Source organism: Falco biarmicus, chromosome 4 (assembly GCF_023638135.1).
Source record: "Falco biarmicus isolate bFalBia1 chromosome 4, bFalBia1.pri, whole genome shotgun sequence".
Taxonomy (NCBI): domain Eukaryota; kingdom Metazoa; phylum Chordata; class Aves; order Falconiformes; family Falconidae; genus Falco; species Falco biarmicus.
Genome location: NC_079291.1, coordinates 18,808,331 through 18,832,988, shown reverse-complemented (window position 1 = coordinate 18,832,988; position 24,658 = coordinate 18,808,331). Strand labels below are relative to the sequence as shown.

Genomic DNA, 24,658 nt, shown 5'->3' with positions numbered 1-24,658 from the left:
TCAGTAATGCCACCATAACAACTTTATTCCACTCAAATCATCATATTTTTCATCCTTAATGATGCACTATTTAGCTGTTTGCATTCAAGTATGCATACAAACATCCAAAAGAGTTACCGTAACAATTTTTATTAAAAAACCCTAATGTACATGGTTTTCCCCGGTACAGCTATATTTTTCTTAAAAAGTACTGTATGTATCAAACATTTAAGGTTTATCCCATCACTGTCAATTGTCTTTGAAGAGCTGTCAAACATCTTCGACTTTAATGAACTTCAGTATAGCCTCAAGAGAAGGCTTTTACCTTTCTAAATGTGTAAGAGGCTTAGGATTTTGTGGTGTGAAGACAATATGCCATTAACACGTAATCCTTGTGTTCACAGCATTCTTTCAGGAATGATGTAAACTCCTAATCTCAAGCCGTAATTCATACCCTGCATAAAACTGGCATGATACATTAATGATATTCAGATGAATAGATAGCATTTGGAAAGGTCCATCAACATTTCTACTTTTAACAGCTCTTTAAAGATGTAATGGTGCAGCTTAAGTACAAGCTTTTTGCCTCCGTATAATACACATATGAAATTAAAATAAAACATGGAAGACCAATATCTTTACATTTTATTCTTCAGAAAAAGAAGAATCTTAAAGAAAGCATTTAGTAGTCCACTTGTGCTTAAAATGTTCAATGCATGAGAAAGCCGAAAAAAATACACATTTTTGTACACCATAATCAAAAAGGTAACATTATAGAGTTTCAGAAATTGCACTGTATTTAAAACACACTCTAGAATCTGCTCCACTTCTATGTATGGCTACTGAGGCTGCCTGACACAGTTCCTTTTCCATTTTTAATTGCCAACCTGTGGAGGCCCTTCCGGGATGAGTGATGTGAAGAAGGTTGTGATAAAGGACCAAGCAGAAGCCATAAATCCAGGCTGCTGCTCTGTATTGGCATCTTCACCTGCATCTTCTCCGCTGTCTTCATCAATCCCATCATCCATAAGTCGTTCCTTTAAAAACAGAAATTGAAGCCATTCAACTGCCGCTTTTCAGAGCCTTGACATAAGGTAACCAGCAGTATCTTCCTACATTAAGTAACTTCTCTGAGAACAACCTCCTGACGAGTAACTAGCACGAAGAAAGTCTGTGACTGAAGTAGAGCCAATCAGTAATTGTCAGACTAGAAAAATACAGAATTTAAGCAGCAGAATTTAAACACTGAGGACAATACTGAAAGCTCTCTGATTAAGCTGGCTATGTTTCATAAAAGTTGACTTTTTGTCCAGGCATTACAGCATGCTTTGCAGTATAATACATAGGCGTCTCAAAAGACATGTCTGCTCTTACTTACCATCTCTTCAAGATCCGGATTATTTGCATGCTGGCCATCACGGTTCACTTCCACATTATTGGCTGCCTGTTGTTGGCCTCCCTCTTGTCTAAAGGGGAACCATCCAGCTTGGTGCCTATGTAAGAAAACAGAACAGCTGAAAACCTCTCTTTTGAAAGGAACAAAAAGATTTTTCTGCTTTAGTGAACTACCGTAGCGAATTCTTCAAGTACTTTGAAATGAATGAAGGTATGCATATTTTTCTGTAAGTCTTACTTCTAGATCAAATGGCTATTCTTTGACATCTGGATTAAGAAGAGTCTTGCTAAAGAGCTGTTCTTTTAAGTTTCATAAGTGCTGTTCATAGCCCTCTGTCCCAGAAGATTATTAATTTACCATGATTAGGTGATTAAATACGCAGAATACTTTTGTTGGGTCTCCTCCCCAAATTTAGGTACTTAAGTTATATTAATTTTCAGAGAGCCTTAGTTTTCATACTTTAAAGTTTATTTTCTCTGGAAAAAGAGAATGTAAGTTTCAGCTAAGGCTTGAACCATGTTACCGTTGTAAATAAACTTTCAAGTGTCTATACTCTGATTTCAACTATCACATGTGCATGAGAAACAGAACAGTCCTTGCGAGGACTGAGACTACAACATAATGAAATTCTCAATGAATGACATCAGTTCAAAATATCAAGCATTACTGCTGATTTCCATTTCTATTTACATCACTGAACTATTTTTATATATGGGATGACAACTGTACTGGTATTTCTTAATAACAGAGTGCTTAAGTCTTTATGATATATTGTAAAAAAAATATTTAGGTCCCTGCAATTCTACCAGATCTGGTACTCACCATTACAGCAGAACTACCTTAACTCTACCTAACAACTCACGCACAAATCCCCTAATTCATTTTTCAAAAATAACTTATCTTAGCTCTGTGATTTTCCTTTTATATCCAAGTGGTAAGAGTTTTATGTTTAGGTCGAGCAGATGTTTGACTTCCATGAACTTCCCTTTCGTCAGCCCCACTTTTAAATTTCCAGTCCAAAATTCTATTTTTCTGTAATACTGGTCTGTTAATATCACCAATATTTAGGAGCACTGTGTTTCGGGTGTAAGTGGTATCCAACTTACTGTAAAAGTGTTATGAGAATCCAATTTTTATGTCAGCTTCTGTACTTGTTTGAATATTTAAAAAAAAAACCCAACAAAACAAAACACATACATCATACTGTAAAGGAGCAGTGCCTGAACTTCTGCATTTGGGTAATTTCTCAGTTTAAATTGATTATACGTTAGCACCATACTCCACATTTCAGACCTGCAGCTGTACTCAACCGTTGTACTCACAAATAAACCAGCAGCATGGCTCCCATTACCATGACAAATCGACTGAAAGAAGAATAGAAGTATACAATGCTCAGAAGAATCGCTGCTCTAGAGAACGTGTACATCCAGTCCAGCCAGTCCCGGTTGAAGTCCTCCTCATTCACTACTGGGCCACCCTGTGCATTCATCTGAACATTTGGGTTTACAGGCCTGTTTTCCTGGACGGCTACATTTGGCACTGCTGCAGGCTCATTTGCAGGAGCGTGTTCTGAATTTACAGCCTGGGCAACTGCAGATCTCACTGGCTCAGAGCTGGAAGTCACTTGGGCTGAAACAGCAGCTTGGCTAAAAATTTAAACATAAAACTGGTTTGTCAAAAAACATGCACCAAAATTCCTAAGCCTTTTCTTGTCTTTTTTTCTACACTAATAAAAACAAAATTTCAGATGTAATACATTAATAAGTAAAGCTTTAAAGGAAAATGCAGTTTGTTTTGATGTGTATTAATTCCAATCCAAAACTAGATTTCCTAATTTGCTGGACAAAATTGAGTGTAAAACAGCATATCCAGACAAAATAAACACATAAATTTTGATCCTGCACACAATATTTAAGTTTTTTAATATCTTCCTTTCATTAGTGTAACTCAGTACTACCCAAGATAATGCAGACTTACTATTGCATGTAGTACTGACGTGCATACATTTGTTGCCACCAGATCATCTGTAAGGGACTGAATGCAGGATACATAGAAAATCCAGCAGGAACACCTTGGCCTGGAAATTGGCTGCCTATATTGCTAGAAAAGGTTAAAGAAAAACACTCAGTTCTAAACTGCCACATTTATAAAATGCCCTAAATATTAAAAAAAACCAAACAATTAAAGTAGCATTTTTCTTCTCATTTGTCCCGCTACAATAATGCACTGAAATGACACTGAAACAACAGGTAGCGAGAACATCCAACCCATTCCAAAAAAGCACTGTACTTTCATACAACAAATTAATAAGCAAAGTTATTTCTACAGAAAGAGGATTTATGTTTTTTCTACTTAGAAATCTGTCACTGGCTGCACCTCTGGGACAAAACCATGTTGAATTTTTTTTTTAATTGTTTATAACGGGAGAAATTCTTCCATACAATTCCTTTCAAGTTCAGAGGTCACCCTTAGGTGCTGCAGAAGCTGTAAAGGGAAACCTTACTATCTTCTACAGCTTTCTTTTAGAAGCAATACCTGAAATACCACTGTGATCAAAGACAAGAAGAAATGAACATGAGCAAAGGCAATAGCTTCTGAAGATTGCAACTAAGAACATTGTAAATTATTTACTCCCCCACCCCCCATCAATATTTTGAGCATATTTTGATTCTCCTCCCTATGGGCTTTTAACTCTGGTTCACATGCAAGAGAGATAAAGCTCCTATATGTAAGTTTTAGGTTTGGTTTTGTCTGCTTTTAAACTTCTTAGCCTCTCTTACCTCCTAGAGCATATAGCATGTTTTGGCAAGATTTCCAACTCTTTCCCCAAAGATTTTGATGTAGTGAACTGCAGTAAACCAGGACATCTTTCAGGACAGCATGAGAGTATAAAGCATGAAGAAAAGCTTATTCAGACTGCAGGTAGCAAAAGCTGAGACTGCTGTAATTGCACTGCAGACTACAGCTGTTCCCTAAGTAAGGCACTCCCTGCAAAGATATCATCAAGAGATTTCATTAGTCTACCAGGCATTCAGATATACAAGACATGCCCAGAAAGATGGAAGACATTAAAATCTTTTTTTCCATGTTACACATGAATAAGTATTTCACTATAATTCTGGACAAGAGCCTGCCATGCAACTCCATGACCTCTGCTAAAACTGTTTGTATTTAGTCATAACCTGCTTTTATAATAGTTTGGGGCTGGGGGCAGGAGGAGGGCAGGGAAGCAAAAGTTACTTTCCTGATACCACATACAAACTAAGATAATCACAGGTAATACTCTAGGTTTCTTTCAAAAATTGCAAGGGTGAATGGGCAGCCCTGCTGATGCTACTTATTTATGCATAATTAACACATTCAAACAGCAAAGCTGTCCATCTGCTATTGAAAAACCATCAATCACGCTTTTATCTTTTTAACTACAAGGTTTAAGAACATGTTGTTCTAACCCCTGAACTGGCAAACACTTAGAGAAGTAAAACTCCTCCAAAGTTAACAGAACACTGAACCTCACAAAACATCTGACCCTCGAAATGTAAAGATGATTCAAATATTCTACATGGGTGTCATTAAGCACTTGGTGTGACAAATCACTGAGCAATGTCTCAATTTCAAGCAAGTAGAACATTACATGGGGATGTGAACAGACAGGACCACTCTCTGTTCGACGACACCTATTTCTCCAGCTCAGTCACCAATAAGCAATGCTACTAAACTTGCCCAAGTCCTGCAGAAATTCACCAATTTTTTTCTCATCAGTTACAGATTCTAGGGTTCTTCTTTGAAACCGCTAAGATGAGCTCAACAAAGCTGAGAGGCCTTGTATCTGTGAGGGAGAGCTATTGGCACAACTTTTACAAATATTGCAGGATTTAAACCCCTACTTTCCTCCAAACTCTTTCAAAAGTTGCTTTCTTGATGTAGATTAAGAAACCAGTCAACCAAGACAAACTAGAAAAGGTTTCAGTTGCATCATGTTCTTTCCTTTCCCATTTAAATATTTTGGTGGGGGGGGTTGTTATTGTTGCTGGTTGTGGTTTTTTCCCCCACGGCTTTTCTAGATGTGACTTTTTGAGAAGCACAACACACCTGTTCAAGATCTCACTCCATTAATGAGAAAAAAATAAGACACCAACATTTAAGAACTGGCTTCTGGCTCACAATGCCAAATAGCACAGCAGTATTTTGTTTGCTCATCAAAAATCAGAACAACACAGTTGCTGTCAATTACACAGCTATTCCAGCTGCTAGGGTATTAAGTTAGCTTATGAAATTCAGGAACAACTCCAAACAAAAAGTATGTATTTCAGTGAGAACCTCTCCAAAGGAAGAGGCTCTTCTCAGCAAAGCAAGCCGTCTTGCTGTTAGAAGAAAAAGGGAAGTAGCACATGCTTTCTCCTCTTTTTCCAAAGGGAGGAGGAAGAGGCAGGAAGCAAAGTATTTCAAAAGAATGGCAGCAACAGCACAAGAGCAGAGAAACAAACTGGATAGTCACAGGCATTCCAGGACTGGAGAACAAAGCACAGCAGACTGCAGAAGAGCAGTTAGGTAAGTCAGAAAACTTTTTAAGATTCAAATGGTAGAGGCAGCTTCAGAATATTCTGAAAGAGGCATGCTAGCCCTTAAATGGCTAGAAAGCTCACCCTTATTACTTCTGGTCTATAGAAGACACCTAAACTGGGATTCAATTTGAGGATAAAGTCAGACTAGTTAGCTAGTGTCATCATGAAGACACTGCTCACCCCTAGCGGAAAAGTAAGGCCTTTTAATTCAGACTTAAAAGCCCAATCTCTGTCATCTGCATCACTGACTACAACTGCATTTGTTTAGTGACCTTGACCCAAAAAGACATCTCATTTAGGGTTCATCTCATGAGTCTGAGATATCAACGTCAAGTGACATTTCAATATCCTCCACTATGTTATTTGCTACCTTAAGAAAAAAATACTGCAAGACAAGGCTACTGAAGAAGCAAGGTATTTACGTGGTAGAACATACTGTGTGCTGTCATATGTCATTTTGTTGTTCACTTTCAAGCAGTACTATATACACACAATACAAAAACATTTCACTAGATAGGCTGCCCACACTTGACAAATAATCTCACGGCCTTGATGTTCCTTGTCTGTTTACAGCTTCCAAGTACCCTCCAATCTGAAATGCAAGCCGTTTCAGGACTGAGCCCACCTGTTCTGTCTGTAGCTGCGTAGCACAATGGGGCCCTGATCCATGACTAAGTCCGCAGGAGCAGGCAATGCTGCACTTGCTCTCCACTTCAAAAGACTAACTTGGTAGATACAAGCTATTTGCTCAGTCCCACCTCAAGTCTAGGTTTTTAGAAAATAGCATGTACAACAGCTCAAAAGCAACAGAAAGTTTTAAGTTGCTTTCTCTACAACATTTTAGCAATCTGAATGAGCTGTTTTCCCAAAAGATACTCAACTTGCATACTAAGGCTTTCTATCAGCAACTGAGAAACAATCAAAACCATAAGTAACACGAATGTTAGGTGGTTATTTGTACAAGTTCATTAATGAAATTAAGTGTTGCAAAACACTGAAGAAAACTGACCCTCACATGTGTTTTCAAACATCTGAAGACCTTTTGCCCATCAGTACAGCCTATCATGCAGCTAGATTAAGTGGGTCTGGTCATGAAACAGGAAGAAAAAGTCACACAGATTCCAGCTACAAATATTCACTGTTCCTAACAAGCCTCAGTCCCTGTATAAATTACACTAAAGCTGGATTTCTTTGCCCCAAATGACGTTTAAGAGAGCAGCTAAAACACAGAAGGCATTTCTTATTGCTGGAATACAAGCAGCAGCTGTCTGAAGCAAAACCAGATACATCTGAGAAGATCACTAAAAGCATTAAAAAGGGTTTCCTCAAGACAGCAGACTACAGCAGGTCCTGGCATACACTATTTGGAGTTGAGCAGAGCACCACGGTACCCAGCAGTTGAAAAAGATCTACCTTAAGTTCTGACAGCATTCCATTAAATTACTTTTATAAAAAGGGCCTAAGATTATTTAGGGTTCATTTATTTTGGCATTTCTGTTCAGATCACGAATGCACTTCTGAAGCAAATCTCCAGTCACTTCCTCTTACTACAGTTTTGTTTGCATCACAGAATGCTCTTGGATCACCATCTGGATTCCTTTTGGATTACACTAAATTAAAGGATGCAATTTAGGCGCACTGCTAATGCACCTTAGCCACAAATAGGCACCTATTCCTGGTGACCAAGCTAGAGGTAGCCCAAATAAGACTGAAACCCCTGAAATATGTGCAGTGTTGATGTCAGGTTTTCAGCATCTCTTTCAGTCTACAGATCCACTCCTCTCGATCCACATTACTTGCTAATACAGACGCAGACTTGGAATTTTTATGTTTAAGTTTCTCTTTCAAACACAGTAAAGTCTTTCAAATTCACGATTCCCGCTGTATTTTAATGGAATTATTTCAGCTAGAAGACTGACCAATGGTTCTGTTGCCTTTTTGAAGTTCCTTCACCTATTCAATTCACCATGCATACTGACAAAAAACTCACTCTGTTTACATGAAAAGCTAATTAGAAAAACATTAAAACTTCTTACAGATTAGTAATTTGCACCACAGAATAAATTGCTTCCAGAATTAATCTACGTTACACCAAACAGCAGTCTTGACAGTCAACTTACTGTCACCTAGCTTTTGTCACAAAGACAAGCAAAACCACTTCTGCGAAGATGCACGCAGTCAGGATAACCCAAGTGCTCCACCCATTGCGAAGGCAGGTTTTTTCCTTGACAGAACATTTCAGATACAAAAATAAAAAGGACTTGAAGGAATTCAGGATTAAAACTAGTAAGACTAGTTAAGTCTAGGCTAACTCAACAAGAAAGCATGTAAATTGAACTGAAACTACTAAGTTTTCAACAAGTTCTTGATATCTGTTTTCTTTCCAGTGACAGAAAGAATTTTCGCTGTTCACAGGTCCACAGTTTTGTTTAAACATTCTCCAAAGAAAATCTCTAGAATCTATGCAGTACTGGGAGAATGCCTTGCCAGAAAGAAATCTTTAAAGTGTTCCCTGAGGAAATGAGAGGTATTATCTCAGAATGCACTATCCTCCCATTTTCCCCTTGGAAGAATACAAAACAAAAAAACCTTTAAGAAGCTGCAAAGGTCATGTGGGTTAAAAATTGCTAAAGCTGCTTTTTAAGAAAAAAATTTTGGAAGTCATGTAATAACAGATCTGCTCTAGAATTGTACACTAGTTACATTTCATTAGTATGTATGAAAATATTTTAAAATTGTTGCAGATAGACAAGTACATACATGTACTCAAACACCTCATCATTTATGCAGTTGAATCCAATATGGAGAAGTAAAGAGTTACATCTCCTTTGTGTTAAGAACTAAGAACCATCATACTCTGGTAAAAATTTAGTGCTGACTTCAATTACAATTAATTACAATAAAGGACTAGAAAAAGCAATCAGAAGCAATAATTTTATCAACCACATTACCAACTATATCCAGTAGATAGTATTACAAGCTGCACTTTGAGGGCAGAAAGCATGAAGAAAAAAAACCAAACAAAACACAGCCTGAAGGGTGCACTAAGAACACTTACTCTTTGACAGAGTCCTAGCTAAAAACATTAATGTTCATATGCAAAATGTTTCTAACGTAAAACACTTCAAGATGAACTAGCCAAATAATTTTACAGACAGTGAAACAAACATATTTGTACCTGAACATTTAAAGTACTTTAAAGAGTATCAAAGAACTGAGAATTGCTTCAATCTCACTTACCCTTGCATTAAATAAGGGAACTGGTGGCTTGGTATAGGATTGCTTTGTGCTTGTGGAAGATTACGATGCCTCACTCCATCTGCACTAGTGTTCAAAGATGTAGATGAAGGTTCTTGGTTTGTGGGTGAGGCAGCAGTTGATCCAGAATGGTCTAAATTCTTAAAAACAAATATAGTTGAGGTTGGGGATCTTTTTGCCACAGTTACATGATTTACAACTGTGCCTTAAAAAACTATTTGCTTTCATGTTTTGTCACAAGTTTTACTGAGAATATAAGCACCAGGCAGGTCTTCTGGGGTTTTATTGGTTCTGGCAAGCCTTTAGTAAAAGCAGAAATTCAAAATTGCACTCAGGTGCACATATAAAAAGTAGTGAAGTTTTCAGAAAGACTCAACACTTGATAGGTCCCAGAGAAAACCACAAGTCACTTGGAATCAGTTTCAAAAAGCTGAACCAAACTAAAGCTTAAATAAAAAGAATATTTAGCAGCAACAAAAATTCTAGTAGCTATCATTAACAAAAGTAACCTCAGGATATGACTTTATATTCGGAGACAACAGTGTCTGCAGTGACTTAAAATATCATTCCTCTGTCCTTCAGTTTCCCCTTCTACTCATCATCCTCTTCACTGTGCCAGTTGCCCAATACAAACTGCTGCGCTCACTGCTGGGAGGGGGCAGGGGGTAGGAATAGGGAAATAGCTAGGAACTGCTTAGGCTCCCAAAACCACACCTAAAACCAGCATGGTCAGACCTTCAATGCTTTCCAAGATCAATAATTAACCCTGGAACAGGGTTAACAGCTTAATATTTAACAGCTGACTGTACTAGATTATTTGTGACCGTAACTAGACTGCAATTTGGCCATTGAGATGCATTATTTTAGTTTAAATAAATCCCCAAGATCTGTTGCTAAGCATTACTGTAATGTTTACTCAGTAGAAACTCCTCTTCAACTTTTGACAACTCAGGAAGCGAAGAGGTGCAGTTACTTAAGACATCACTAGCACATTTCCCCCTACAAAGGAAAACAAGAAAAACCTACCACTAGACAGTGGGGAGGAAACAAAAAAAAAAAAAAGGAAGAATAAAGGCCATTCAAGATTTGGGTTTAGGTTGCTCCATTCAAAGTATTACGAACCTAACACTGGGTATACTGACTGCTTTAAGCAGTCATTAATACAGTCATGTAAATACAATATTTACAACTGATCTACATAGCAATAAAACAATAAAACAAAGGTGGCCCCCTGTGTCCTGCTTGCAAATAGAGATATTAAATACAGCCTTTGAAAAGATGACTTAACCATTGTCCACTCTCTACTATCACTTAAACTGCTTGTGTTTCTGACTGTCACGTAGCAGTCTGAAGCAATATGCTATCAACAAAAGAATGAAGACAGACAGCTTATTACTGGAAGGGTATTTCCCATATGCTGATAATCAACACACCACAGATGAAAAGTACCTACAATGGTATTATGTACACATTCCTTTCTGACTAACCTTCAAGGGTCGCTTAGTGATACTACTGTAATTCTCTTGGCTTTTTCTGGAGTTGGTAATGACAACTAAGTCATCAACAGAAACATTTACTGCACTACTGTCAAAACCGAGTACAACCAAAGAACATCATTTTTGCAGGGCGTGAAGAGGAAAACACTCAAAACACCCTAAACAAAAGTGTTTTGTGAACACCTTTAATAAAAGCTTAAGAACACTTTTTACTTCTGTCTTACAGACACTACAACTACCTTGAAGCTAATTGCATAAATACTGGCCAATTCCTGTCAAGCAGAATGAACACTGGCCAGGCTGCCCCTGTCTGTCTCACAAGGGCACTAATTTGACTGGTCTCTCTTCAGGGGTACACAAAGTAAATCAGAACTTAGTTTAGTGTTCATTGTTTTGTTGGGGTTTTTTTTGGTTTGGGTGTTTTTTTCAACTGAATACACTGCTCAATTTCTGCCAAAGACACAGCAATATGGAAAGGAAAATTTACTTTTCAATGAAGTGTGAAAAAGAAGAGTTTAGAAAAAGTGCTTTATCATCTAATAAACACAATTGTTACAATTTTTAAAAAAGGTCATCTTTGTTTAAATAAAGTGGCACCCTTAAATAATAAAGTCTAATTGTACAAACTCATATGGCATGCTCAACCTTCACCACACTATTTTACAGTCAAATTTTAAGAGTTAAGTCTTGGAAACCTTCCTCAGTGTAGAGGAAATTCACATCCTATGTATGAAACAAAAAAAAAACTCACTGAGCTACTGCTGGAGGTTGAAGCTCCGTGACCTTCTCTACTGGTGCTGGGTTTTGGAGAACTTGGGGGTGTCCGGGAAGTACATACCAGATGAACCATATGATATTCATCTTGCTAAAAATTAAAGAAATTGAAAAGCTAAAGCAACAATATTTGAAACATTTACAAGCAAAAGCCATCTTTAAATATCCACTTTCAAAGTTGCATTTGCAATCAGTAAAGAAACATTATACAAAATGAAGAGACCATAAAACAAAACTTGAGCCTAGCACAAGAGAAACCTACTGTTTCACAACTTGTGCTTTCTTAGCAGCTGTCCGCAAGAACATATTGAACATTCACTTACTCCCAATTTTCCCTAGAACCGCAGTATAGCGGAACCAATGGAGGACCACACAGAGAAACATGAGGTAGTCTATCACAAGCTTTGACTTTATTTTGGAAAAATCTCAAACCTTTTACAGGGCTCTGTTTCCTAAAGTTAAGAATGCTTACATTTGCACTGAGATCTAACGAAGAGTGTTATTCAATAAAGGCATCAGGGTAAATGAAAAATGTAGGCACTGGAGTTCCACAAGCCAACCAAGACAAAAGAAAAAAAAAAAAAAAGTATCAGCCATTGCCTCCACCTCACTCCAGCCTAAGCCTGGCTCAAGTCTAACCTGCAGATATTCCACACTCAGGCAACGCTATTCAAAGTACTAGATGGGACCCGAGTACTCCTAAATATATGAAATTAAGGAAGCAAGTCAGTGGCATCACTTGAAGCCATGTCAGCATGCAAGTAATCAGCCCATGCCAATTCTTCATGAATATGCTGCCCCACAACACACTAACATGGACGCCACAACAACTTCAATCTGAAGCTCTTGCCCTGTACCAAATGAAGACACCCCGTTACACCAGCATGCCTGAAGCTCATACAGCCATAGCAACAAGAGCAGCTACGACCGTAAAGTTGCACATGACAGCTTCCTCAGCAACCAAATTTTAAAGAAAAGCCACAAAAGCCACCTAGTCCTCTTCTGAAATCAGCGTGATGCAGTCAAGCTGCAGTTTTTCATGAGATGACATTTAGAAATACCAGGTTTGGAGTTTTTTTTTTAAACCTACTAAGAAACTTAAGACACATAGGTTTATTCACTTTTAAGTTTTAACCTTTAGGAATAAAGAAGACTGAATAACTGCTTTTATACACCAGTGTGCATTACTGCTAGCATAGCCTATCCATATCCACATTCATTTGAACTCCTACACACATACCAGTTTCTAGCCCCAAGCACAGCCTATTACATTAAGTGTAATTTCTTACCAGATGGTGATAGTAAGCAATGATCAGAGAGCACTGCACACAGGCAATCAGTGTTCTGACCACATCAAAAGCCTTTAACCTAACCAGTTACCTTCTTCCTAGGTGAGAACTTATGCCACTTGGAAAGGGAAAGGAAGTTAAACTTCTTTTAAGCTTACAGTGTACAGCTTTATTCAATGTGACAGTTCAATATATTTCTATTTATACATAACACATTGAACATCACTGTGCCTGAAGAGTGCCACAAATTATAGCCTCAACGTATTTTACGTCGGCAAAATGACACCTCTCAGTATCAATGAGCAAGTATCACAAAGCTAAATCAAGAGATTTAGTAAAACCTCAGATATTAGGAATTTATAGCTAATCAAGTGGGAAGAACGTGGCAGAGAATGTGACTGAACTTAAAGAGTAATCATATCTTTTTTCCAAAAGCTCTTAAAACCTTGAGCACAAAAGACTCCTCTTGTTCCAACACAAATTTTTAACTTTGTGCTTAAGACCGATGATTATGTTTTTAAAGTCAGTGAATTTAACTAAACCCAAGGCCTATAGCTACTAAAATGCCTTTAAAGTCAAATATAGCTCCTGTATTCTGAAGGAAGACATTAGTTAGGAAAAGTTTCTGCTCTAGTACACAAGTAAGGTCTGAAAGCGTGCTTCCTAAAACTAGTCTGCTCTAAGCAGGCCAAGTGAATTCAAGGGATCCAGGTTTCATTTTGTCCTCAACCAGCAAAACTAAGCTTGGAGGTAAGTTATATAAATACTTTTTTTTAATTTTTTAATTGGTACAGGATATATACTGGTTGGCAGTACTCCAGCTCCACTTTTGTAGTAAACCTATATATAGTAAGTTTCAATCATTTTTGGTTAACAGTTAAATCCAATGTAACAAAATCATTTCAGAATGAAGATTATGAAGTAACAACAGAGAGTCACGATTCCTCTGCATCAGTTTTTCCATACTTAAAACTGAAGTTTGGTTGCTTACTTTCACTAAAGCATTATTCTCCTTTAGAAACTTTCCTCCATACTACATATTAAAATGTAACCCACCTGCTCTTGCAGTCTATACATTGATTTTTACCTCAGTATGTTACAAAAAAGTATCATCATCAACACCCTGGTACTGTATAACAGAGTTTACCTATTTCATAGGATTAAGAACTGTGTAATTGTTTAATGACCTAAAGTATTTTCCAACTATAGCTACTGATGCACCCTCATCTACTTACAAGGAGCTGAAAGACTACTCAACATAATGCATTATGTTTTCTGTTGCCATCAAAATTGAAGCAAAGTTCTTTTTAATCTGCCCTAAATATTACCTTATTCTACACATCTTCAGGAACTTTACGAACTTAATGAAGTCCCTATTACATGGTAGCATCAATCCAAACTATTTGTAGCAATTTGAGAATAAAGTGCATTTACTTCAAGATTTCCTACATGATATGTCGCATGTATACAGGATTTTGATTTTATTTAAATGTTGACTGAAGAATCTAAAGTTAGATTAGTAAAATTACTTTTTTCAAGATGAACCAGCAGAATTAAAAAAAAAAAAATAAACCTCTTCAGAACAAAACAAACTTTCAAGTATCATTAGGAACAGTTAAGAGATGACAAATAAAACCAGGGTAACAAATAGCTTTCCCAGCAAAACCATTCAGGAATTTAGAATTCTGGTTTTGCATATAAATATATTACCCTTAATTTGCTTACACAAGTGCCATTTTAATGTAAGTTCTTGGAATTATGTACGTACAAGAAATGAAATTATGTCCCAAACCAACAAATTCCATTTATGTTGTAGCAGGAGCTGTCTCTAAACTACATATCCCTTGTTTATGACTTATGTAGCCTACTTGCTCTCCCACCCATTTGGAAGCATGCCTCAATCCACAAGCATCATAATCTTACATACATGGGATACTTGAAAGTACATTTTCCAGAACGTATCAACATTATATGGTTACATCTGTCAATACAACAATGAAAACTTGAAGCTAAACAACGCATCAAATTCCTATTTCCCAAAAAGGGGGGGCTGATCAAATATCATATGGTGTTGATATAAAGCTTACTTTTCTGAGAACATCTTTCAGCTGCAGATGATCAGGAAGCAGTCTGCCAGAATACACCAGTCTCTGATCCTTTGTAGACTAGGAGATGGGACAAAGAAAGGAATTTAGCTTTTTATCTCCAGCTGTATATCTGTACAGCAGGAACATTTGCAGGCATGAAAATTCCTTATGATTCCAACCACCAACAGAGCGCCTTAAAAACATTTCAGAGAATTCACACGTCCAACTCACAAATAAATTCTGAAAGAATTCTGCTATTACGCACTCAGCAAGAGTGCTATAACGATTAACACCACATAATTAGCAAATGCTGCTCAGCAAAACTACTGCGTATATTCAAAAATTCCTTTCTTTTTAAAGATTTGCTCTTTATCCTGCTCCCATTCCCAGGCACTTGCTGAAAAAGTAGATAGAAAAGTGGCTGGGGCAAACAAACAAAAAAAACACAGTAGGAAAATCAAGTGATAATTAAAATACACAGAAATGGGGTACAAAATCTTTCTCAACAAGGAATTTCTGTTATTACTCCCTGCTACCATTCCCCCAACCCCACAAAAATAAACAGAAGAGGAAACAAGGAAAGCATTAAAAAGCATGAAGCAGCAAAAAATTTATTTTAAGGTAGCCTTCAAAATTTGGTAAGCTTTTTCCCCCCCCCGGTCCTACACTCCCACATTTTAAAATACCTTTCTAATGCAAAAATAAGATTTTCCATTTTTTAAAAACAAATGATGCACTATTCACAAGGTAGTAACTTTTAGCTAGTCTACTCTGAAGAGATAATGATGAAATTTGGGGTACAGGTGTACAGTAATATGTCCAGTGTACTGAAGCAATAGGCAGCTTACTTGGCTAAACAAAACAAACAAAACCCCAACCCTACTCAATTCACTTTATGCTGTCAGAAAGTTTTAAGTAGTCTTACTACTAGTAGGTCACTAACATACTTCAACTACATAAACAAACAACTCCCTTTTTATTTTTTGCTTGAAAAATGCTCCTAAATATACACGCATATGGGAAAAATTTTAAAGAGAATCCAACTGTTACATCAGTTCAGTTTAACTACTGCATGCATCCTAAGTACAATAGCATTTATCACTCGAAAGAAAGTACTAACATAAGCAAATACTAAATGAAGAAATCTAGCTTAACATCAGTGGAACAAACATGCATTATCAGCATGAAAAATTTGAAGAATTTCCCCATCATGCAAACAGCTAGTCTTACAACATCTCTGCTCTTTCTCTCCCAGCCTACTGTTGCCCACTCTGCAGTCTTATTCATCCCAATAGTAAGACACCAATACCCAAGATTCAGGTCTCTGCAATTAGAAAAAGCTTTCACAAAAGTTTTGAGGTGGGTTTTTTTTTCTTGCAATAGACTTTTACAGTTTCCCAATAAATTAGCAAAACATAGAAAAGTTGCAGAACATTTTCCCCCTGAAGAAATCTGGTCATATCACTAGAAAATAATTATAGATACTCTAAGCAAATAATTATGAAAAGTACACATGAAATCTGAAAAGCTTTTGTTGTAAAGTTTTTCCTAAATCCATACTAGCCATCATGATTAAACACACGTCTTTTTTAAAAAAATGAGTGCATAACCTAACACATATAGTACAGAACTGTTTATCACTTCTATTTAAGAAACATTTTCCATATTCTTCTGCATTTTTCTGTATTTTTAATTAGTGACATAATACACTATTTTTGTATGTTTCACAACACAGGGAACTAGTTATCTGCAGCTCCAATGGATAAACTACTGCAATAAATTCAATATAAATGCTGTACTATTTCTACTTAGGTTTAAAACAACAAAAAAATGCTTGTCTCTCATATCAGACTAAGTTTTCTTGAACTATACCATTTTAGTTGCTCCTTTCAAGCAGGAACAGGCTGCTGACAGAACACAAGCTTACTTGGATTTCCTATTTGGGAAAGACCTTCTTAGAAAAAACAAGAATTTGCAGCATGCATCAAGACTACAGAAAACTTTGATTTCCTGTAAAATAGAAACTTGCTGCTTTAGAATGACCAGTGGAGCCAGAAGAAAAGTCCAGAAACCTTGTTTCTAGGTCCTGAGATAGATTATCTGGAGATTAATTAAAGAAGATAAGCAGTTAAAACAAGCAAAACCCAAACTCCAAATCTTTGCATCATCATCCAACACGGCAACGGAGTGCTATAGTGCCTGTCCCACTCATGGTCAAATTCAGATTCTTCTCTGCAGTACCTTATACATGAATCTCCCCTCAACCCCATCTAATTAAATACCTTCTCAAACTCAAGTAGTACAAATTAATTTTTTTAATACGAGTACTTTACTGAGAAGAAACTGCTAGATTAAAATGACCCCTCAAAGCTACTACATAGCCTTAAGTAATGCATTTCAGCTCCCAACAAAACCATAAAAGAAAAGGTTATGCATATACTGAGTACTGTTAATCACCTTAAGTTACAGATATTAATGGGGGAAGATGAGGTCTTAAAACGCCCTACATAACTTAAATACCTAACTGTGCACTACAAGATTATCACTTGCAATTCTCAGGGTGAAAGCCATCTGGGAATTCCGAAATGTGGGGATTTTTTAAATGCAGATGGAAGAGTGGACAGATGTGAAAACACACATATGCCAAAGTAAACAGAAAAGGCATTCAACTCATCCCTCTGCCAGAGGAGGTTCACTATCACACATCCTGCTTCAAGGAACAGCATGCTCACTACTAGCCCAAACACTAAACTGATGAAAAAAACACACTAGAGTGGCCCTATTTTCAAAAGCAAGCACATGGCACCAGATAAAAAGATTCTAGAAGCTAAAGTTTAGAATGAGATGCAAAACAGTCTTTAGATTATGATCTAAAAGGTATGTATTTAAAACTAAGAATTCAACAGCTAGTGTTTTTTCTCCCCCCTCCATTTTTCAAGTAAGACCCCCATCTGCAATGCTTAGTCCAAGTTGGCTACACCCAGCACATTACCAAAACTGCCAAACCTAAGCTAAGGAAGCCACTTCCCTTGAAACATGATCTCTGAGCTATCCTGTCTTAGCTACAAGATATCTGTTACTTTGGTCATTCATCCTCTCCTCCACTCTTCCAATAGGACATAAAAATCCAACCAACCACATCTGGTGAGAATTGTGGGGAAAGTACATGCTAGAAGACAGGTACTACAGGAAATGAGAAACAGCAGTTTTAAATGAATGCTTATGGGTGTAATCAACGCAGCAGTTAATGCACTGAATGGGAAGAACTGCTAGATTGAGACATACAGGTTGATTTTCCAAGTTTTCTTTTCTTACATAAAAGATTTAAGGACACTAACTGCAGCGCTCTAGCTATGAAAAACTGGTCCAGTAAGGGGCAACAAATACTGACAAATGTGAACCTTAGTACAGACCCATAAACTAATACTGTTTTCAACCCATTTAGATTATTCAATGACCGACTTTAGTAACTATACCAACTTTAATAGTGACTAAACCAATTCAAATCTGCCTATACTTGGAATCTGTACTTCATTTTAGCTAAAAGTCATTTACACAAATTAATCTGGAAAAATCACAAACACCACTGCCTCAAGGCCTAACTTCTCATTTGCCTATTTTAACCACCTCATTTTCTGAAGATATATTCTTAATAAATTGTAAGTTTAATGACAACGTTTACAGTTACCATCAGTTAACAGACTAATTTACAGATGCGTATAGGAGGATTAGGTAAAAGTCACACATGACAACTGGAATGACTATGTATAGCAGTGATAAGAACTGATTTCTATTTTATGCCCCTAACTTCAAGAACACTGCAACACCTGTACAGAGCATGTGTTCTGATTGCTCCTGCACTCTTAAAATAGCAATGTAATAGAAATTATTTCCAGGACCTATCATATTCAGGGAATGTAGAAATTTGATCGACAAGCTTTTGACAGTCATCTGGTTTACAAAGAACAAAAAAAAAAAAAAAGGGGGGGTGGGGGGGAAGGGGCTGCTCCTGAAAGCACAAGACTTAGAACAATTTTGGAAAAAGCAGTTAGCACTCAAGATCAAAAACATATCAAGCCGAAAAATACACTTTTCAATTTTACTATACATAGGAGACAGCCTATGAAACCCTCTCCTCCTCTCCCATCTTACTACTTTAATTTGAAAGGTTCTATGAAATGAAAATACTGTGTTCAGTTACTAATTTAATTGCAAGTACAGTAAATCCAAATTAAACTGGAATTATTGAGATAATTTTCACTAAAGAAACTTCCCATTCTTTAACCCAGAACAATTTTGGGGATTCTGAACTAGTCATTTAATAACGAGAGGCAAGCTGAGGAATCAGTTTTCATTGGAAGAAAGATGTTCCAGGAAACTGAGATGTAATATTATACTTACTACTGGTTAAAACCTACAGTGCAATATAAAAATCTCTCCTTCATTAAAGATTCTTCCTAGAAGCCCAATTTAGAAATATCATGAGTCAGAAAGCTAGTGTTTAAACACAAATACGTCATAGGAGGAGATTCCAGTGAGGAGGAAGAAGCAGCAAGTTGCGTATTTGTTTCTTTCACAGCAGATAGGCTCTCCCAGCAGAGAATTACTCACCGCAACAACTAAATCCACAAACTCTCAAATACTGCTTAACAGCTGTCAACATGCCAGTGACACAGCCCAAGCTGCTGACTGCTTTGCTTGCTCCTCCAAAAAGCAGAAACCTTTGAGAGACAAAGCTACTACTTTACACTCCCCCAGCCAAAAAAAAACCCAAACCAAAACATCAATGCCAATAATTCTTCTATCAAACTAGGTGAATACCAATCACTTACAATATAAATGCAATCTTTGTCTATTGGTTTCTACAGCAAGGTCTAGGCCTCACATGCTGCTGCAGTGTGAAGGCAAAGTCACTGTCTTTACACAGTTTTTCTGGAAGAAAATTTCCAGTACACTGTTCTGTATGACCACCATTCTAAACAGGTGCAGTATTATCTTCCTATTATTATCTGTATGGTTTTTCATAGACTCTTTTTAACTGCCAAATTTAGAACTTAAAAGAATTTACAAATAAAGCATATTTTCCTCAGGAAACAAAGAAAGCTACAGGTCTTTATCCTAAATTTCAAAATACAGTCACAACTGTCATATGTTTGCAGTACATCTGAGAGCAGAGTTTTCGACACAGCCTAAAAACAAAAAAAAAAAAAGGGTTTTGAAAGAGGAAAAAGAAAAAAGGGGAAGTAATTCTGGAGATTGCTCAATTGCATGTTTCAAATAATATTATGAATAAATATCTATCTATTCCACACTTCAGTGAATTCACTAGAGTTGGTAACTTTACATGTATCACATCGTAATTGGTTTAGACAGAACTCTGACATTTACAGAAATCAGTCTTAAATTCACTTAACTGAGATATCTACACTCCAGATCCTAAGAGAGTGAAACGTAGCATTAAGAAGTACCTTCAGTGATACCGCCTTTCAGGATGCTACACTGTGATCTTCTGCCACCCTACAGAACCGCAGCTATTTACGTTGCCAACTTCCCTGAAAGCAGAGAGCCGGGCGCTGCCTTGACACGGGTAACTCCTGGGCAGCGGGATTCTTGTTTATTTTGCAGAGTACCCAAGGAAAGCCTCGGCCGCCCATCCGCAAGTTACCGCAATGCCAGTTTTCCCGACAAGAAGAAGACAAAGGGCTGGCCAAGCACTCACCGGCTTACTAGGGTAGACTTTGGAGAGGTGAGATTTTAGCTTGCCCACAGTCCAGTCCAGAAAGCAGTTAATGGTCTGGTCGGTGTATTTCTGGTTGGGGGCCTTGATGATGAGGGTCACCGGGTGATCCACCACGCTCTGGTCCATGCTGCCAGCAGGGGCGACCGGCCCCGCCTCGCTCTTCTCCGCTGGGAGACGAGGCCGCTGGAAGCTCCGGGCGCCCGGGGCGGGCTCAGCGGCCGGGGGCGACGCTCCGGGGGAGGCCGGGGGAGCCCATGGTCGTGCTGGCGCTCACAGCGCGGGCGGGGCGGCGGCACCGGCCGAGCTCTGCCCGCCAGACGCGGAGGAGCAAGCAGAAAGAGGGGCGGCTTAGCGCTCACACAGCGGCACCCCCCCTCCGGTAACAACCGCCACAGGGCTCCCGCCGGGACAGCGGGCGCGCCCTCACCTCACCCTCAACCGCCACCCCCCCCGCCCCCCGCGGACCGGCCGGTTCCCCCCTCCCCCCCGGTGCGCCCGCACCCACGGAGAAGGGAAGGAACCGAGACGGGAGGGGACGGCCCGGTACCCGGAACGCGCCCGCCCGGGCTGGGCCCCTCCGCCCGCGGCGCCGCCTCGACCTCCGGCCCCGCTGTCGCTGGCGTAAAATGGAGACCGGAAGCGCGGCCGCGTCCCTCCTCCCTCCGCCGCTCCCCGCGCGCGCCGCTGGGTGGCGCCCGCGGGCCGCCCGGGCGGGGGGACACGGCGCACGCGCACCGCCCCGGGCGCGCGGGGCGGGGGCTGGGGCGGAATGGCGGGGGCGAGCGCGCGGGGCGGGGGCTGGGGCGCGCGGGGCCTGCTCCGCCGTTGGGCCGGCGGCGGCTGGAACGGGACGGAACGGGAGGGGCTGGGTGGGCAGGGCCGGGCGCGGGCGCTGTGGAGCGACACTGTGCGCCGGGGGGGGCGTCGGGAAACCCCGGGGGCGGCAGCGCTCGGCCTCGCCCTGCTCCGCGGCTGTAGCCGGGGGCCGTGGCGGGTGGGGATGGCGGTGCGCAGGGCAGTCTAAAGGCCGACACGATAAATTGAGAATTAAGACTCCGGTACTCGCTGTGTGCCTGGTCTCGTCACCGCCGTGTGGGGACGCCTCAGTGCTTGTATTCTCCCCGGTGTCCTTGTGAGCTCAGAAAATGCTACTTTATAACCGGAATGGAGGTGCAGGAAGACGGTTTTGCCTTCTGTCGCACAAGAGAGCTGTCTTACAGCCGTTAAACAAGTTTCTGAAGGCCCAGGTTATCACTGTAAACTAATAATTTCACGTGGTTTTCAGCTGTTGAGGAGAAAATCCTTCACGGGATATCCCTCAGGACTGGTGGCTAAAACGACAACAAGGGAAAAGTTCCGTTCATGCTACTGCTGCTGGAGATCTCGGCAGTAAAAGTTGGCCTCAATAATAAAATGCTTATAAAAAATGCTTTACATTGTCTCCTGAAAAGAACCAGTAAACGGTGCTTTCCTTATGCTTCCATCAGTCTTCAAATGCTGTGCGTAACTACAGAGGGCATGCGGGTTTCTGACAGGTCTGATTTGTCAGGTACATAGTGTCCCTTTAATGCCAAAGAATTGTCCCTTTTGTTAAGCTCCGGGAGTACGAACAAGGAGTGAGGCACGGGAAAGCGTGCTAATAGAGAAGAGTATAAGATAGAGAATAAGAATAGAGAAGATAAGAAGAGCCTGAAGGAATATCGTTAGCAGCCAGGACCTAATTCTTCCTTTTAAATAAAACCTGGATATAGACAACAGCTAATGTGAGAACTTGCAAAAGCAGAGAAAATAGTCTAATTTTCACATTTACCGACTTCTAATTTCCTCTACAACCAGTCCTTTGGAAAACTCGTGTTTGAGGTGAAGCGTGGGACCTCTGTGTTCCTACAGCACCTGCTGCCCTTGAGATAGATGGCTTATCAAATTGTAAATATGGACAACTGGTACTTGACAACACCTTCAAATGTAATATTTGACATACTCATATCAGTTTCCCAGCCCCCTCCCATGTTATATCAGAACAATTACTTGCACTTGAAATTCTGAACGTGCTGTCACTAGCAGGGCACATAACTTGGAATTCCCAGGAATTTCCAAGAATAGAATAGAATTTCGAGTCACTAGGCAAAGGTGCTGCACAGGGTGCACTGGGTGATACACCGAAATGGATCAGCTAGATGAGCACTTGCAAGGATTAATACACAAAAATCAAGGCAAATGGTAAGTTTTAAAGGTTGCATTTAGGGTGGTTGCAATTTTTTTGGTTAACAGTTTGGTGGTCTGCGTACACATAGTACTTCTGTAACACACCCATTAGCTACTGTACGAAACTCTGGACTTGGGATGACCAGGAAAGCTCCTGAGTCACAACCTGAGAACAGTCAGAACTCTTCTGTGGTGTCATTTTAGAAGCTGCGAGTTGTGACAGCTCTGTGACCGCATGCACTGTGCACAGGCCCTCAGGGGTCAGGATTACACTTGTGGCAATCTCATTTTAGGACTAAAACTTAGAACTTGGTAAAAATAGCTTGACATTAATTTACATTTCAGAAAACATTTTATGAGTATACATTGTGAAGTATCATAAAATAGCACACCAAGAGGTCATTTGATATTTTAACATGCAAGAAATGATGCAGTTATTATTAATTCTTGTCTGACTTGACACACCTTGACAAATCCACAGGAATGTTTTTGTATTTGTATTTGTATTATCTGTGACGTCTCTGTAGTTCAGAGGGAAAATTACGGCAAATCATCTTTAGGAATGAAAAAACTTTACTGATTTTTTTAGATAAAGGACTTAAAACATTACAAAAGACTGAGGGCTCATCTTCTGGCTGTTGAAATGTCTAAACTGGGTACCTGATTTGAGAGTTGAGGCTTCTTACGAAGCCATTAGACAATCCAAGGGAAAATTCAGAGCATGTAAGGTCCTACATCTCTAGGTTCTTAACTAAGTTAGGCACAGAAGATACCTTATATGATTAAACTGTGCTGATATTCATTTATCAAGTTGGAATAGACCAAAATCTCAAGTTACTGCCACTAAAATATCTTCTCTGCTTCTTGATTATTTTATTTATTCATTCGCTTATTTATTCTCTGATAGGATAAGTGAGTGTGCAGTCTAAAAACTCTGGATCACCTTCTCCTTTCATTCCTCTGCACAAACCAGCAGGGCTTAGCCTGGGCACTGTGACACCAAGTAAAATCATAGCAGTTACAAGCTAGGCTGTAGCTAACGAATTCAGACTCTTCTGCTATTTATACTAATAGTTGGGGTCATGTGAAATCACTGACCTGTATGTGGGATGAAAACCAGAAAGAACTTGAGAATCTGTTTGCTCAGACACAACAGTTTTCTCCAAGACTTTTTAAAAAGCCTGCCTTACCATGAAACAATGACAAGGATTCCCACATTCCTTTTTCAGAACAAACAGCTTTGAGAAAATTGGTATTTCAGCCCCTGCCAGAATTTTCTGTTCTAAATCACAGAATTTACATTTCATTTAATGATCTGGCAAACTTGGTGTTCAAGGAGGAAAGGGTGGGTTTGTGCTGTTTGTGCTCCCTTTAGTTGTGTACATGAAGCCAGAGAGGTTTATTCCTTAAGAAAACTAGGGAAAAGGTCATGTTCACATGGGTTTTCTCACTCTGGGAGTGTGTATCATCTCTTCGGTACTGGAAATGTTGCTAATTCCCAACAGTACTATGGGACTTTATGTAATGGATTTCCATGAGGAAAAATGGCTCTGGAAATCTTTTCGTTGCCATATTAGCAACACTGACAAACAGGTTTGACTATGTCTTTCAACAAGAGGTATACAATTTGTCAGCCCTGATATTTTTGTAAGCGAACAAGCTGAAATGCATATAGATTTAAATATAATAAAGGACTTCTCAGCTGTTTGTCAGGACTTACATGCTGGTATTTTCTATATGTGCCAGTTGACCCTCCCGCTAACCTTTAAGCCCAGTAGCCAATTTCCATCAAATTTCAAAAGAGGTAGCAGTCTTGGATGTTGCAATGCTGAAGGTTTCAAGAACTAAGGGGCTATTGAGAGAGAGAGA

The 24,658-nt window shown here is 39.2% G+C and overlaps 1 protein-coding gene across 5 annotated transcripts; it reads right to left on the bottom strand.

The window, feature by feature from the left end:
* Positions 1-21,253, bottom strand: HERPUD2 (HERPUD family member 2). Of its 5 annotated transcripts, none has more exons than XM_056335985.1 (9): positions 21,132-21,253; positions 20,564-20,890; positions 14,845-14,922; positions 11,446-11,559; positions 9,181-9,338; positions 3,353-3,475; positions 2,698-3,021; positions 1,358-1,472; positions 1-1,016 (listed from the first exon to the last, which is right to left on the bottom strand). In XM_056335985.1, exons 2-9 carry the CDS (start codon positions 20,708-20,710, stop codon positions 855-857), a joined length of 1,221 nt encoding a protein of 406 aa, XP_056191960.1. In that variant the 5' UTR covers positions 20,711-20,890; positions 21,132-21,253; the 3' UTR covers positions 1-854. The 5 variants fall into 5 exon arrangements, with proteins under 5 accessions (XP_056191960.1, XP_056191961.1, XP_056191962.1 ...); XM_056335986.1 differs by having other exon boundaries at positions 21,090-21,234; XM_056335987.1 differs by having other exon boundaries at positions 21,086-21,233.
* Between the last annotated feature and the right edge of the window lie 3,405 nt (positions 21,254-24,658).

Coding starts and splice junctions, on each gene's coding strand:
- HERPUD2 (XM_056335985.1), bottom strand. CDS start 20,710: ATGGACCAGAGCGTGGTGGATCACCCGGTGACCCTCATCATCAAGGCC. Junction 14,923..20,563: donor AAGTCTACCCTAGTAAGCCG/GTGAGTGCTTGG, acceptor CCCATCTCCTAG/TCTACAAAGGATCAGAGACT. Junction 9,339..11,445: donor CAACCTCCAGCAGTAGCTCA/GTGAGTTTTTTT, acceptor TTTGTTTTTAAG/AATTTAGACCATTCTGGATC.